This window comes from Pelophylax lessonae (genome assembly GCF_965119305.1).
Source record: "Pelophylax lessonae genome assembly, chromosome: 12".
Taxonomy (NCBI): Eukaryota; Metazoa; Chordata; class Amphibia; order Anura; family Ranidae; genus Pelophylax; species Pelophylax lessonae.
Window position 1 is genome coordinate 94433812 of NC_138779.1, and position 17140 is coordinate 94450951.

The 17140-nt window shown below is 40.0% G+C and overlaps 1 protein-coding gene across 2 annotated transcripts in view; it reads right to left on the reverse strand.

The window, feature by feature from the left end:
* Positions 1-17140, reverse strand: part of TTYH1 (tweety family member 1) — a 311500-nt gene that overhangs the window by 23203 nt on the left and 271157 nt on the right. For both annotated transcript variants that reach the window (XM_082274354.1, XM_082274355.1), the window contains exons 8-11: positions 11843-11898; positions 10679-10771; positions 2404-2496; positions 526-668 (exon numbers count right to left, since the gene is read on the reverse strand). In XM_082274354.1, the coding sequence (XP_082130480.1) occupies positions 526-668; positions 2404-2496; positions 10679-10771; positions 11843-11898 (385 nt within the window). The remainder of the gene's footprint in view (positions 1-525; positions 669-2403; positions 2497-10678; positions 10772-11842; positions 11899-17140) is intronic.

Genomic DNA, 17140 nt, shown 5'->3' on the forward strand with positions numbered 1-17140 from the left:
TGTATGAAACAAATTTACACAAGTAACGCACACATTATCACCCAAATAATTTTAAGAATTGAAGGAAACTTTCCTCACTGTGGATATCGGCATACCTACTCACTGTGATACAAAATATGTACCAAGGACACACTTCAGAATATTGCTGTGCTGTTTTATGCCAGGAAAATGATCTTATTCAAATTAAAAGATTTCACAGCACCAAACCTAAGTTTCTACATTGATCTGGTAACAAGGTTCTACCCAAATACGATCAAGCCTACGTTAGCCAAACATGTCCTGAAAAATGTGATAAAGTGTGCAGCCATGGATATGTCTATTTAAATAATTGTAACTATCGTGTGTGAATTTGTGTGTTTAACTTTGTTATTTTTTGGACCTGTTCAACAAGTCATGATGTCTTGTACTGTATGTATTCCTAATGAATCCTGTAATAGATAAATAAAACACCTTAGAAAACCTGAATGTATGGCAATTGTAATGAGTAAGGTGCACAAGGAGATCTACATGACTGATGTAACTCACCTGTTCTGGAAACGTTTCCATGCACGAGGCAGGCTGCATATGGCAGCTGTGAAGGAGAGAGCCGACAGAAAAGAAAACAGAAGCAGAAACAGGACTCCTTCCATTCCATCATAGCAAAGCCCTTTCAGAGCATCCACATAGTCCTGTAAAAGAGAAAAAATACTTTAGATATTTATTGCATTCATTTTAAAGGATTTATTTTTCCTTTTGTGATTGGGCCACTCCCCTCTTAAGTTTTTATAGCTAACCTAATACATAGAAGACACAAACCATGTATAAAAAAAAATACTGGGGGAAATTAAAACCTTGAATCCTATTTAGTGTTTTGTAGTTTTGTAAAAAGGTTTATTTTTAACTTTAAGTGTCTTTTTGTGAAGATTTCCAACTCTGGGAAAGCTCAAAGGTAACCTTTGTAGAACGGCTGTCCACTTCCAACTCTTGCCACCTTAAACTTTCCAACATTTCCAAAATTCACCCCTTCTTAACAATCAACATCAGAAAGCTACAAATTCTCACCTTAACTATTTCAACTCACATCTCATTGGCCTACTTTTACACAGGCTATCCCCTCCTTCATTCTAACATGAACATTGCTGCAACCCCTGCACCTCGCCATTCAGTAGCTGTAGCCCCCCTCTGCTAGTACCTCCGTTGGCTTCTGTTTGCCCAAATTGTTAAATTCAAAATACTAATAACATAAAAAGCCATCCACAATTGTGCCCCCAGCTACATCACCAACCTCATCTCAAAATTTTACACAAACTGTTCACTCCTCTCAGGACTTCTTGCTTCCTAGCTCCCTCGTCATACCCTCCCACGCTCACCTCAAGATTCTCTTTTATCCTCTGGAATTCCCTACCCTAAAGTGTCCAACTTTTGTCTACTCTCTTCCCCTTTAGACACCCCTTGAAGACTCATCTCTTCAGGGAAGCCTATCCCACCTTCAGCTAAAAATCTGTACTTCTATTTTCTCCATCAGCTTATCCCTTAGGGTGGCCATATACGGTTCGAATCTTGGCCGGTTCAGAAGGAACCAGCTGAGATTCAACCGCTAATGGGCAGACTGAATGTACCATGTTGATCAATCAATTCCCTTGCGATTTTTGCAAGCGGCTACTATAGCCGCTAGCGATAATCACTGTCTTCTGGCTTCCCCCACCCGCCCCACCACCGGGAGCAGACGATGGCTTGGCAGGAGGAATTCTCCTGTCAGCACTGCCTGTGTTGATGGGGAAATCATGTGAATTTCTTTCCTGCAACCCGTGGTTGCAGGAAAGAAATTTGCACCATGGACTTACAGTTAATATCTTTTGTATCACTTGCCATTCCTTTCTTAGCTCTCCTGAGCAGAACTCACCTAGTCCTCTTGTTTTGAAATTAATTGTAACAATATGGTATCTTTTAAGTTTTTAAAACACTTCACAAACTGTTGGTGCTATATAAAGCCTATGCAATAATAATAATATTATTCAGGTTATTTTCCAAAAAATGTTTGACATGCACTTTCTGTGGTGAACATTGTTCATGTTCAACACGCACAGCAAGCAGGAACCCTGCCATACACAATAAAGATCAATAAGATAAAAAAAAAATCAGCTACTTAGGTCTAAACATTGAAATGGCATGTGCATACATACACGCATGCAGGGCAACAATCCAATCATACCTTCATAAGTTATCCTTGATCTTGTTTATTTTATTTAGTAAATCAGCATTATTGAGTTAAGGGAATTCTACTTAAAGACAGCAATAAAAGCCCGATTGTGTTTTGTTTTTTTTTTTTGTTTTTTATTTATCCTCCAACCGATCCAAAGCTAAAAGAAAAGTTTTGGCTGGATTTCCACTTTCACCTATATCAAAGATCAAGATTTTACGTACCTTATGAAGGCCTCTGCAATTCAGCAAAGCAACCAAATGATGAAAATTTCCCTCTGTTGTATTCAGCATGGCTTGGACCACTAATAAGTTTTTCTGTTTGGGAAAAGAAAGTAAAAGCAAAATCATACTTATCTTAATGTCTAAATTCTAAATAAGATGCTTAGCACAAGGCAAAACAAATCAGAACTACTAACACGAAATTCTTTTAACACAGCCTTAGGCCTCATGAACACTGGATGATTTTTCAGCAGGTCCTAGGGGCGTCGGACATTTTTTTTTCTGCCTCTAATCACCCCTGCATGTTGTCCAATGTGTGCATGCGTACACAGGCTTTTAGAGGTGTTTAGAGGCAGGAAAAAACCCCACTGCCAGTGCATTCAGGAGCAGAAGAGTTTTAGCGCTTGAGTGTTAATTTATTTCAATGGCGAGAACAAAAATGATTATTCTGGCCAATGAAATGCATTATTGCCCAAACACTTAGTGCAGTTAAACGCGACTAAAGGCCTTACACACTTTTAAAAAAATTTTCTGCCAAAATGCCCCTGCCAGAAGGAAAGACGTCTGGGAGAGATAAAAAACGTCCAATGTGCGTGAGGCCTAATACTTAACAATGATGTTGGAAAGCACAAAACCTTGCAATGCATACTCAAAGTCATTTGAAGGACAATATTAGATTTTCCAAATGTACATCTTCTGAGGCACGTTAAGGCAGAGTTTTTATGCCAGTCCCTCTGGAGAAGTAAGCAACTAATGCTGTGTGTGGCTCGGGGTCTATAAGGCAGGGCGACTGCATAAATGGTCAACCGAGTTGCAAGGATGAAGGAAAAGCTGCATTTAATTAGTTATATAGATCAGTACTATTATACAAAACAATACTGTGTCTCTACGAGGGGGAATTTTACCCTAAAGAATGTTAATATCATGGGTGGGAATTAGGTATAACTGTTAGTAACTGTAATTTTACTCGCTAGGGAAACTACAAAAGTGTTGGGTCAAATTCTTTATCCTGACAAAGGCATCACAAAAAATTACAACCAGAAAGAGGCAAACCATCAAACAAAATAGGTTAGTAAAGCAGGTCAGGAAATAAAAAGAAGCTGTATAAGAGAAGTTTGAAAAGGCTGCAAGACTTTGGGAAGTCTCTTTCTTTTCTTGACTTTTTTGCATATGAAGACATATTTCCATGAAGACTTTAGTAGAAAAATTATATTTGTTTGGTCAATTTTAGTATTTAAATTCTTACACTAATATTTTTTTAATAATTTTTTTCATTACAAGAATAAACGTTGGTTTTATCAATGAGCACTTAAAATGTATTTTGCAAGAGCACGTTGATGTTTTCTAGTTGGAAACCCAATACTGCCTTTTCATTTGCTGACTGCCTGTAACTGAAATTCTGTATCGGTACGTATAAGCATATAGTATAAGAGAGGTGCACCTTTTACAACAGGAGATTTGTGTCTTAATAAATAGAATTATTTTTTTAGAGGTAATACACAACAGGGGCAAAGCCCCATCATTCTTTCTTACCAACAAGATGACTTTAACGACATGCCACTCTATAATGCTTCAAATCAACCCCTTTACCTCCTAAAACAAGGCTAGTGCAGATCTTCCAATACCAATTCTGTACTGGGAGTGAAGTAAACTTTGGTATCCACCAAAACCATAATCATCATCTAACTGGGACAATATATGCAGAAGCTTGTCCATAAACCAGCCTACAATCAAGAAACAGAACCTCTGTCTCCAACTACAATGGATAACATAGGACCAGCTTAATTGGAAAAAAAAATCAAAATCTTGAAAGGACCCCTAACACCTCCTCCTGTGTTCACATACTGGTAACATTAGGCAATCACTCCAACCCAGTCTATATACTGTACTATTTTGGAAACTGTTGCATTCCTAGGCCAAATCTCTACTACCTAGTATTCTTGCCACTTGATTGTAGGAGTATGGGCACTTCTAGGCCACAATAGGCTAAGAAATACATGCTTTACACTGGAAAGAAGCCATCGTTCCATTCCAACAAATTCTTGCAAGAATTGAAGAGATCAAAATAATGGAAAACATTCACCACTCAATCCATAACACCAAAAGTCTTTTTGCTTTAAAATGGGATCCATGATTTATTTATAAAACTCTATCCAATGCATAGAACACTGTAACATCGTTACTATTAAATGTACCCTAAATCTTTACTTTCTATTTTTTTTGTCGATCATTCTAACAAAACAAAAGGCTATCAATAATAATAATAATATTAATAATAGTAATACTTGATATAGTTATATAACACAATAACAGCTTATTATGTATGATGACACTATATTGTTTCCATATAGTTATTCATTTTTATTTCTTATGTGTGTCAATGTTATGCATATATACATTTTGTAAAATTGTTATATCATATGTTCTATGTGAATTGAAAAACCTTTTTCAATAAAAAAAGTTTGTAATAAAAAGAAATACACTGCACTGACACATTAAAGCGGACCTTCAGTAATTTTTTCATCTTTCCATCTATTAAATCCTTTTCCCTTGTTGTTTTAACTTTGGATAGTGAAACATTTTTATGCTAGTAAATATGTTATACAGCCCACTTCCGCTTTCTTGTCTGGTAATTAGCCTAGGCTTATGACATCATACACAGCTCTCTTTCCCATTAGAGTTTGCCAGCAAGGGAGGAGAGAGGAGTCATAGAAGAGTTGCAGAGCTGGAGGGGGCTGGATGAGGGCAGAGAAAACAGGAGACTGCAGAGATTCATGTGTTTTCATTAGGAGAGGAGAAATGTGCAGGCAAGCAGTGGTGCGAGTGTGTGTGCCTCTGTGTGTTTGTGTAAATCCAGGAATCGAACAGGCAGCAACTTCAGCTGCCCACAGTTAAAATGGCTGCAACCAGACATTTTATTACAATTTATATGAGCAGACTGCAGTTCCTCTTTAACCACTTAAGCCCCGGAAGATTTTACCCCCATTCCGACCAGGGGGTATTTTGCGATTCGGCACTGCGTGAATTTAACGCACAATTGCGCGGTCGTGCGACGCTGTACCTAAACGAATTTGACGTCCTTTTTTTCCCACAAACAGAGCTTTCTTTTGGTGGTATTTGATCACCTGTGCGATTTTTTGATCACGCGCTATAAACAAAAAAAGAGCGTCAATTTTGCAAAAATAGCAATATTTTTCACATTTTTTTATATGAAATTCCCCCCAAAAAAAATGTAAAAATCAAAATTTTTAAAAATTTTCGGCCAATTTATTTTATGCTACCTATGTTTGGTAAAAAAAATCGCAAAAAGCGTATTTTGATTGGTTTGCGCAAAAGTTATCGCGTTTACTAACAAAGGGAAAGATTTTTGTCATTTTTGTTGTTTTTTTTTTTAACGCGTAATGGCGGCGATCTGCGATTTTTTTTGCGGTACTGCGACATTGCGGCGGACAGATCGGACCCTTGACTGACATTTTTGACACTTTTGGGGTTACCAGTGACATTTCTACAGTAATCAGTGCTATACATATGCACTGTTACTGTAAAAATACACTGGTAGTGAAGGGGTTAACTTTATTTGGAAGGGAGGGGCTGTGTGTGTCCCTAGGGGCGTGGTTTCTACTGTGATTGGCTGTGGCTCTAGCTGTAAGGACACTGATCAACGGATCTACATACCAGATCCGTTTTATCAGTGTGTTTGCAGCGAGGAGAATGACAGGCAGTTTGTTTACACAGGCTGCCTGACATTCTCCCTCTCCCCCGACGATCGCCGAGTGACCGGCGGACATCGGGTCCGCTGGTCACACGCGCGGGGGGGTCCGTGACCACGCGGGAGCGGGAGCGCGCCCCGGGGGGCGCGCGCTCGCTCCCTAGACCCTCACAAGCAAACAACGTAGCCCTACGTTAGTTTGCCTGTGAGGGGCTGACCGCCGACGTAGATAGTCGTGCGGCGGTCGGCAAGTGGTTAAGCTTAAACACAGTGGTCAGTGTTTCTCAACTCTGGTCCTCAGGGCACACTAACAGGCCAGATTTTAAGTATTACGGTGGAGAGATGCAGATAAGAATACTGCAATCAGTGAGCAGCAAATTATATCACCTGTGATGTATTTCTGTTTTCTTGCAAACCTAGCCTGTTAGTGTGCCCTGAGGACCGGAGTTGAGAAACACTTGTCTAGATAGTGGTGGTGTAGGGGGGGACAAGTGATCATACATACATTTTTTGTTCAATACATTTTTATTGAAAAAAAATGCAAAGTTACAAAACGTTCTTCATAACAGGTCAAGAACAAAGTAGTAAAAATAAATAAATAAAACAATTGCAGCAGTTCTGACACATGTCATAAGTGCACATAACAGAAGAGGTGGGATGCATAGCATAAGACAGCATCAGGTACGTATGTGAAACGCATCAGATATGAGTGAGTAGCATTCCGCACCGAAAGAGAAGTATGAGAAGCATCAGATTCAAGTATCCTCGCCGAAAGGCGAGCACCTTGAGGGTGGAGATGAGAAAGGGGGTGAGAATAGAAGGAAGATGGTTAGATGTTGAAGGTGCCAGGGAAGAGGGGAGGGGGGGGGACTGGCCCAAATGGCTGATTTTGGTACAAAGCACAAAACAAGATACAACAGAGTAGATCATCTGACAATCAAGACATTAATGCAGCATAAGTGGAGGAGTGCTTAAAGGAGATCCAACAGGCCCATATCTTGAATGCTCTCTCGGATTGGTTTCTGTATTCCAAAGTCATGTCATCCATGTGATATAGGTGGTCAACCGTCTGAAGTCTGAAGGTATGGGGGGAATAATCTGACTCTTCCAATATCTAGGGATTAAGGATTTAGCAGCATTTAGGAGATGGGGGGTGATGGAGCTGCAATATTGGCCTGTTGGTTTCTCCGTACAATGAAACAATACTTCCCAGGGGTCTCCCTTAACAGGGTAACCCTGGATATCCTCAATAAGGTTCAAAATCTTAACCCAGTATGGCTTGATAAATTGACAGGACCACCAGATGTGAACGTATATGGCATGCTCTCCACACCCCCTCCAGCAGAGATTGGGGCACTCAGGATAGATCTTTTGCAGTTTAGCTGGAGTGTAGTGCCATCTCATTATCAATTTGTAGTTAGCTTTCGCTAGTTTGGAAGCTGTGGAGGAGGTAAGAGCTAGCTGTAGTATTTCAGATATTTGGATTTCAGTGAGTTGTGCTTCCAAGTCTCTTTCCCACAACCGAATGAAAGGGGGAGAGGGGAGCGGCCTGACAAGGTGAAAGCATTTATAAAGCAAGAAGATGAGGTGTTGGGGATGCTGGTCCAAGTGCATAAGTTCCTCAAAAGGTGTAAATAACTATAGTAAGTGAAGTGGGTAGGTATAGGTTTTCACAAATTGATTCAGTTGTGCATACCTCCATCTGTCCATGAAAGTGTGATTGCCATGAGGCAAGAGTTTATCCTTCCGGGGAGGAGACATGGTAGAGCTTCGGGGATGAAATTGACAGCCAATTGTGAAAGGAGGAGTCTTGGTGTCCGGAGGGAAATATGAGTTGCCAAGTATGGGCATAGAAGGAGAGTTATATTTCCATCCAAACTGCGGTGCAGATGGTCCCAGATATGTAAAGTGGATTTGGTTAGGGGCGAGACCTTATTTAACAATGAGCGGTGTTTTGGGGGAACCCAGATCTGTGTGAAGAGGTCAACGCCACTAAGTGCACACTCCAGTTGATCACATGACTTGGATGAAGGGTAATGTTTCCAGGATATAATTCTACCCAGAAATACCGCATAGTAATATCTTTTGAAATCAGGGAACGCAAGACCACCCAAGTTTTTGGGCCTGGTGAGAGTCTCAAGAGCAATCCTAGGGTGTCTGCAGGACCAAACATATCTCAAAGTTAAGGATTTAAGCGTGGTGAAAAAACCAGGGAGGACATTGAACAGTATTATTTGAAAAAGGAAGAGCACCCTGGGCAAAAATGTTCATTTTAAGAACATTAATTCTACCTAACCAGGAAGTGGCAAGATGGGTCCATTTATTCAGATCCTGTCTAATAGAGTTGAGCAAAGGGAGGTAGTTGTAGTGGAAGAGTTTGAAAGGGTCTGCAGTCGGTTGTATTCCCAAGTATTTCAGAGATTTTGGTTGCCATGTAAAGGGGAAAAGAGGGCGAATGGTGTTAGCCGTGTGTGGGGGGACAGTCAAGTTCAAGATCTCAGACTTAGAAAGATTAATTTTAAAATTGGAGATCTTACCGTAGGTCTCAAAAGCTGATACAAGATTAGGAAGTGTAATAAGGGGTTGCTGGACGTAAAAAAGAATGTCGTCTGCGTAGGCTGCGTACTTGTGTTTGACGTTTCCAACACGGATTCCATGGATGTTAGGTTTGGAGCATACGTGGGCCAGGAAGGGTTCCAAGGAAAGGGCAAAAAGGAGAGGAGAGAGAGGACAGCCGTGACGAGTTCCATTATATAGAGTGAATGAGTCGCTCAGAGTGCCATTGATACGCAACTGGGCGGTAGGAGCTTCATAGAGGGCAGCTATCATGCTCAGCATGTTGGGTCCCAACCCCAAATGGGCAAGCATCGACATAAGGAACCCCCAGTCCACTCTGTCAAATGCTTTTTCAGCATCAGTAGACAGTAAGAGAGCTGACCAGGGGAACCTACGGACATGAGAAATTAGAGAAATAGTGCGACCCGCATTCTCCCTCACCTCCCTGCCCGGGATAAATCCTGTTTGATCGCCTGAGACCCACTGAGGAAGCAGGGGGAGTAGGTGGGAAGTTAACACTTTAGCATATAGTTTTGCGTCTATGTTAAGGAGAGAAACGGGTCTATAGCTTCCACATAGACTCGGATCTTTTCCCGGTTTGGGGAGCACCGTTATGTGAGCATGAATAGTCTCTGGTCTGAGTTTACCTGACGAGGACAGGATGTTGGCATAGTTGGCGAGATGAGGGAGAAGTATGTCCTGATACATGTGATAATATGCAGCCGTTAGGACTTTCCGGACCCAGAGCCCTACCTGAGGCCATGGAATGCAGGACTGTACGGAGTTCGCTTGAAGTGATCCGCTGTTCAAGGGGTTGTAACAGAGAAGCGAGAACCTTGGGGAGGTTAGCGTCATTCAAATACTGCCTAAATAACAAGTCTTTTTCCATAAGGTCTGTTACAGATTGTTGGACATGATACAACGTTTGATAAAAATCACGAAAAGTGGCAGCGATGGCTTTAGTCTCATAAACCAAGGTGTTTCGATTGGTTTTTATCTTGGGTATAAAGGAGGCTGTTTTTTGCTGGCGTAGGGATCTAGCCAAAAGTTTACCGGTTTTGTCTCCCAATTCATAAAATTTCTGTCAGATTTTAAAGAAATTCGTTTTTCTGCTCAATATGATACAAGGATTTCAGTTCTTCGCGTTTTTGAGTTAAAAAGTGAAAGATCTCTGGAGATAGTGAAGCCTTATGTCTACGTTCTAAATCTCGTATCTATGAAATTAGGGTCTTCTGCTGAAGAATACGTTCTCTTTTTTCCCTAGAGCCAAGTTCTATAAGAGCACCCCGTACAGTGGCCTTATGGGCCTCCCACATCACAGACGGTGAGGAGGGATCAAGTGCGTTTTCCTCAAAGTATGATGTCAGGACTTTGTCAATAAGGGTCCTGTCCACCGAGTTCAGCAGCAAAGCATCATTTAGCTTCCAGTTAGACTGTTTTGTTGGTAATGTAGGGATATGGAGGTTCAAACTAATGGGGGCATGGTCAGAGAGAGAGAAAGAGTCAATAGCGGAGCAGGAGACAAGGTGTAGATGATGGTGATCGATGAAAAAATAGTCAAGTCTGGAGTACAATCATACATACATTAAACACATTTACCAGCAGTAAGTTATGCAAACCAGTAGTATGCATAACTATTTTTCAAGACAGAAATAAATCATGTTTATTACTTTATTTGCCTGAATGCCTAAGTATTTGAGCACCAAAGTGTTTGTGGGAACTGTTAAATGTGTTTGACAAGATATTCCAGTAACTCCATACTTTTTTGCCCATTACTAAACTAAAAGATGTTCTTGCATTAATGCTTCATAATGTAAAATAAACAAATAATTAATGAATCCAAGTGTAGGGGGGTTATACTGTTTTTATGGTTTGAGGAAAGAGATGGAGAAACAAACTACTGCACACAAACTTTTATCTTGGTTTATGTAATATTTTCCTTGTATAACTACAGTATCAGCTGTGGCTGGAGTTGAATTTTGCTAGTATAGAAAGTAAACATCATGTACTTACTTCTGCTGTTGGAAATTGCGGTATTGCTTCTCTTTCCAAACCATGAAGCTGAGGATGAATGTTGGACAGAGATCTCTGTGACATGGTCAATTTCTGTGTAAAAAGAATTAGATTTACCGATCTATGTACATACACAACAAAACTATAGATTCATAATTTTCTGTAGTAAAAATTGCTGCAGTAAGCTTTTATTTAATATAAAACGCCATGCATTAATGCAAGTACCTGTTCATTAAAAAAGATATGCAATGTATTATTGGAGGATAAGTACCTGAATTACCTGAATTTGGCTTATTATCATCCTCTACTGTAATGCTCTTTGCAGCAGATCTGGGGATGTGGAGCTAGCAGTAATACTTAATTGCAGTAGAGAAATGTCAGGTCATCAATTTGGCTCTGTTGTCTGGTGGGCTGTGTAAATATTGAAATTGGATGGACAGAACTACAAATCCTTTGCCCTAATGAAGGGGCAAGACTTATGTATGTACAGTTTTTGCCTAATTTAACAATGGATTAAACTTGTATCTAGATAGATTTTACCATCACTATGTGAAACTTTAACTCGAGATTAATTGTATCTATTGCAGTGGAATGACAGTCAGCCTACTTGCAGTATCAAAAAAGATTAGTGGTAGCTTGCATATTTCTATCAGCACAGGTGAACTAGACCTAACGTAAAATAATAATATAATAATATTATACTCAAATACAGACACCTTGAGGTTATTTAAAATAATTCCTGTGCCCCTGTGGCGCCCACTTGGATTCCATGCCTGGCATCATCCTCTGCCAAAATTGAAATTAAGCCCCATCATTTCAGGACATTAACCCCACTCATTGTCAACTCACAGTCAAATGCAAGAGCCTCTACTGCTCAATGGAACAAAGTTTAAACTTATGTAAAAATCAAAATCCCATTTACATCTTAAGGTCCAAGGAATTTTCACAGGGTCACAAGAGTTGACACAGGTACTTGAAGGGACCAAAAGGGCCCTGTACAGCTGGGCCCTAAACTCTAAAAACCTTTATAACAAAACATTTTCAATTTTATATTTAGTAGACCGAAAAAGAGCAAATTATAGAAGTTTGTTGTTTCTTTCACCAATGATGCGTATTTTGATGTTTCAAATTGTTTAACAATCATTTAAGGTAATTTAGCAGTACCTGCCGAAAGGGGTTTGTAACTTCCTGGTTACACGTAATGTAATACTCTAGAATATCTAGGATAAAAAAAAAAAATGTAAGTACTTGGATTAGCAATAAGTCTGACAGCAGCATCACTGATCATAATGCATACATTTGACATAATCATACAAATAAAACTAAAGCGTTCAGTATGTAAGAGCAACATTATTTTTATTTTCTTTTTCTTTCTTATTACTTATGGTCACGTGGTTACACATGTTTAAAATGAGAAATCCCTTCACACTCATTTTCTATCAGGTTAGGAAGAAAAGGAAAATCTCTCCTGCAGGACACAGACAGAATAATTAGTGGTTTTACTTCCTACTCTATTCTTCTATACTACTAAATCTTTTGGAATGATTTATAGGGGAGATAACATACATAGGTACTAAAGCCAATAAATGTTTACTACAAGTTGGGAAATCATTGGCCATTAAAGTAAATGTATAGCCAAAATGTAAACATTTTTTTACATTTTGAATAGAGAAGGGAATGAATAAAGTCTACATGCAACCCTAATAAAAAAAAAAGTAGAAAAATCAGCACAGGGGACGAAACTTGCAATTAGTAGGATGTGTCCCTTGCTCTGATGGCTCTTCTTTTAATTGAAATTTTTCTCCATCCATGCCCGACCATCCCGCCACTGTAATCTTCTGGTGCAGCATTGGTTAACAAAACTAAGGGGCTGTCACAGGCTCTCTTCTAGAGAGATCGACTTTGCTCACCCTCTCCACCCATCTCATCCATTCATAGAAGCTGTACTAGAGCTTCTGTGAATGAAGTATGATCTATGAATGAAGCAAGTGGACATAGCAATCATCCATCCTGTTTCATTCACATAAGCTGTAGCATGGCTTCTATGAATGTGACAGGTGGGTGGAAAGGGGATGGAAAGGGGGTGCAAAGTCAATCTTCTTGATGAAAATGTTGAATTTCCCATTACTTTCTGTCTCATTAATAGAGGGTCACAGGGACATAGACATCAATAAAAATCCATTCTGCACCATTCCTGTACACCCAACGATGGAGTACTTAACTTTTGGTTACACTGTGTTATAGCTAAATTACAATCAATAACCAGCACACTAACTATGTACCTCAAAAATTTATTGAGGTTAAAATATGGTAGTAAAAAGATAAATAAAAGTACAGCGCCAATCATTAATATAGGACAATTCACTGGAAGGTAAGAGTCCAAATATTAAAACGGATGATAATCCTCAATAAAACAGATGTGAGAGTCCAGCCACCAAAGATGGAGTCAGTAAATGGAAGACATCATCACCCTGTGCAACAGATTAGGTGTCAGCTTAAAAGGTTAAAATATGAAAACAAAAATTTATTGATGTTAAAATACAAGAATGGGCACAAGAAATAAAAAGAAATTACGCAATATTGCACACATTTTGGGGCCACATGGAACCCCTTTCTCATGAAGATAGCACAGATACAGATATCACTCACCTTCATATGAGAAAGGGGTCTGCTGTGGCCCTGGAATGTGGTGGATGCTATATGAATTCTTATAGATGTAGCACCCTACAGGTAGGTGCTAGATAAATGCATAGTGGGCCTTGCCTGCCTAACAGCAGGGCCACTATTTTTTTTTTTTGGTCAGGGTGTCATGGCTCTCAGGTGTGTCTGCTGAGGAGGGAGTCTCCCCACTGGCTCTGTGTGAGGTTTCTCATAGGGCAGTGGAGGAAACCCAGTCAGGGACACATTCAGGCTTGTAACTACTGCAGGAGGCAGATTCTGCAGAAGAGGATTCTGGGAGTGGGTATAAGTTTGAGGGAAGTGCATGACTCAGCGTCTTTGGCGGAAAGCAGAGTCCCAGGAGGGAGACTACGGCTGTCTCTCCTCCTGTCAGAGGAAGTGGATGTCTCTGGGTGCTGCCTGAGAATCCAGAGGGTGCTGAGTTGAGCTGAAGAGGATCCGATGTGCCGAGAACCAGCGGAGAGAGAGAGGGGTCCAGTGCCAGGAAAGTCTATTAAGGTCGTGAGTACTGTGGATTGCCCCTGGGGGTCTACTTAGTGTCAGAGGGGTCCACTCCGGGGAGAAGGTTCTGGGATCCAAGAGTCAGCTAGCTGTAAAGGGGGTGCCCGGTCAGAGGACCCTGAAGTGTTAGAGGGAGTACCTAGGTTGAGGACCCTGAAAGTGTTAAAGGGGGCGCCTGCAGTTTGGGCCTTGAAGAGTCAGTGTACAGTGTGGAGTGTACAGGTTGAGAGTTGCAGCAGCACAGGAATTTACAAAGAGCTACCTCAAGCTAGTACAGGGCTGGAGGGAACTGTTCAATGATTTTTGAGCAAAGCAGTGTCAGAAGTCAAGTATTCTATGGTCCTGGATCTTCTGAATTCAAGTCGAGGTTCCAGCACAGTTTTCAGTGATACAGTATATTCAAGCGTCAGGAAGCGTTGGCTAGCGTCAGCTGTTCTCAAGACAGCGCTAACAGGCATTGTTCTAGAAGAGTCCCAAAATTGTACCTAGTTGAGCCAGAGGAGTATCCCACTCATTCCCTTCTCCTATCCCCTAAATACAATAAAACAAACAAACTAAAGATGCCGGAATGGTTATTGTCTCAGTTCTCACACCAGGGTTCACAGCTCAAATGTGCTGAGAGTGTTCCCGGTAACAATGGCAGACCCAAATTAGGCTCAAGGCCTAGAAAGCCTGCTACATAATGTTGTGACCTTTTTGTATTTTTACCTTTATAACTTTTTAAGCTTCATGGGCAGTGTACTGGCTTTTTCTTTAATTGAGCAATAAAAATGACAGAGGGTCATAAGCTCTAAAGCTCTAACTCTAAATTGAAATAAGGAATTTTGGGCTATACGTACACTTTGAAGCCAGACTGAACATAATTAGGAAACTGTACTTTTATTCTGATTGCTTGATCTTCGATGGGGTGGTGGCAGCATTAGCTCTTAGTGGTTAATGTTTTAATAAATGTAATAAATAGTTATACTGATTGCAGTTACCATAGTAATGAGTATGACTACCTTTTAAAGTGGGTCTGTTGTAGCCACATGGACAATTGTATGTTTTTCTCTAAATTGATTTGCTTAATTTGTGCCAGCTGACTCCTGATTATATTGTGGAACTGAGCAACCTTCTCTGGGGTTTGACATATGTGAACAAATTACACATGAGCAGCTACAATTGTCCTTACAGTATCTGGATTATTGTTGCTGATTACTGTAGGTTTGTATGCAGATTTTCCAACATTACCAAGTGGATTTTCTGGCTCACATTTGAACATGCTTAGATCTACTTACAGTTAATCTAAACAATATCTTTATTTTTCCAAAATAATTCCATTAGCATCTACTACTTAACGGATCTGTAATCTATTTTATTCAATTGTTCCTTACTGTATTTTTTTGCCTCCTTGTAACATCCTTCGTTAACTCCTGAACCTATCCTTGGTAAGGGCATTTCCGGTGCATGACTTCAAGTACGTGTGGCTCCAGTCCTGGGACTAGTGTCACAGCCACTGAAGGAGTCCTATACAAGATCAGCATGCATACCTTTTGGATTCGCCCACAGCACTTGCCACCCTGGCTTCCTGCACCTTAACCACCACTGCCAACTGCCAACATATACCAAGGAACTCAAGCTATGGACAGTGAGCAATTTAGCTTGGAAAGGCACTTGGTTCCGATTGTCTTTATATTATGGAGTTTTAATTGCAAAATGGCACCTGTGTGCAGGAGTGGTGCAGTTACCTGCTGGCATTTATGGATTACACAGTATTTTGGGAAAAATATATATATATATATATTTTTTTTTTAAAAGAAAGAATCTTTTGGATTTTAAAAACGTGAACGGGTCCTTGGAACTGCCTTTACTGTTTTAATTATATACAGTGGGCCTAAAATTAGGACAGACATTGCTTTTGTTTTATCCAGCTATATTTACTTAGTGCAAATTATAACATCTACAGTAAGTGAAAAATATAATACCAACACATCAGAAAAAAATCTGAATCTCTGAGCTGGAAAAACAGAACTGCTTAAGTTCAGTTAAATTTGGTGGTGACCATTTGTGGACTGCAGTCTTCAAGTCATTCCACAAATTTTCCAATACAGTTTAAGTCTGAGCTCTGACTAGGACATTCACCTTTTTTCTCTTTCAACTACTGTGTGGTCATTTTTGTTGTGTGCTTTGGGTCATTGTCATGTTGGAAGGTAAACCTTCTTCCCATTGACAACTTTCTGGCAAAGGGCAGCAGACTTTCCTCAAGAATTTGATGATATTTTGCCCCATCCTTTTCTCCCTCTCTCCTGACTAGTGCTTCTGTCCCTGCTGCAGAGAAACACACCATACCAGGATATTACCACTTCCATGCTTTACTGTAGGACTGGTGTTAGTTGGATGGTGAACTATATTGGAATTCCACCAGACATATCTTTTAGTGTTAAGGCCAAATAATTCAATTTTAATCTCATCTTTTCCCTGTGGCCTCAGAATCATCAAGGTGTGTTTTGGCAAAGCTCAGTCATGACTGCACATGGCCTTTCTTGAGGAATGGCTTTTCTCTTGCAACCCTCCCAAACAAGCCACATTTATGGACAATTTGTGATATTGTTGTCACATGCACAGAATGACTACTCTTTGTCATAAATTCTTGCAACTGCTTCAAAGTTGCTGTAGGCCTCTTGGTAGCCTCTCTGACCAGTTTCTTTCTGGCTCTTTCATTCAGTTTGGAACATTGTACTAATCCAGATAAGGTCTGTGTTGTACCAAATACCGTCCACTTCTTAATAATATATTTTAATGTGCTTCTAGTCATTAATAAAACCTTTGAATTGTTTTTGTATCCATCTCCTAACTAGTGCCTTTCCACTACCAGGGACTGAAATGCTCCAGGAAAGCTCTTTCAATGATAAGCTAATCAAAATTACCACAGCTAATCACATTTGAAAGTCAAATAGCTTTGTGTGCCATTGAGAAGGTGATTAGGTACACCTGAATGAGTAAAGGACCCTTTTTCCAACTCAGTTATTTGTTTTTTATTTTTATTTTTTAAGTTTCTGCCATTTTGGTGTTATATCTTTCACTTGGATGTTATAAGTTGCAGCTGTAATAAACAAAAACTGTGTCTGTCTTCATCTCAGGCTGCAAAGCAACAAAATGTGATTATTTTAAAGGGGGTGAAATTTTTCTATACCCACTGTATTGGATGATATAGGTGGCTTCTGGATTAGTGAACTGGACTATGGTTATGCACTGCTCTGTGCACACTACATATCCCATAGTTTATAGTCCCTAGTCCATATC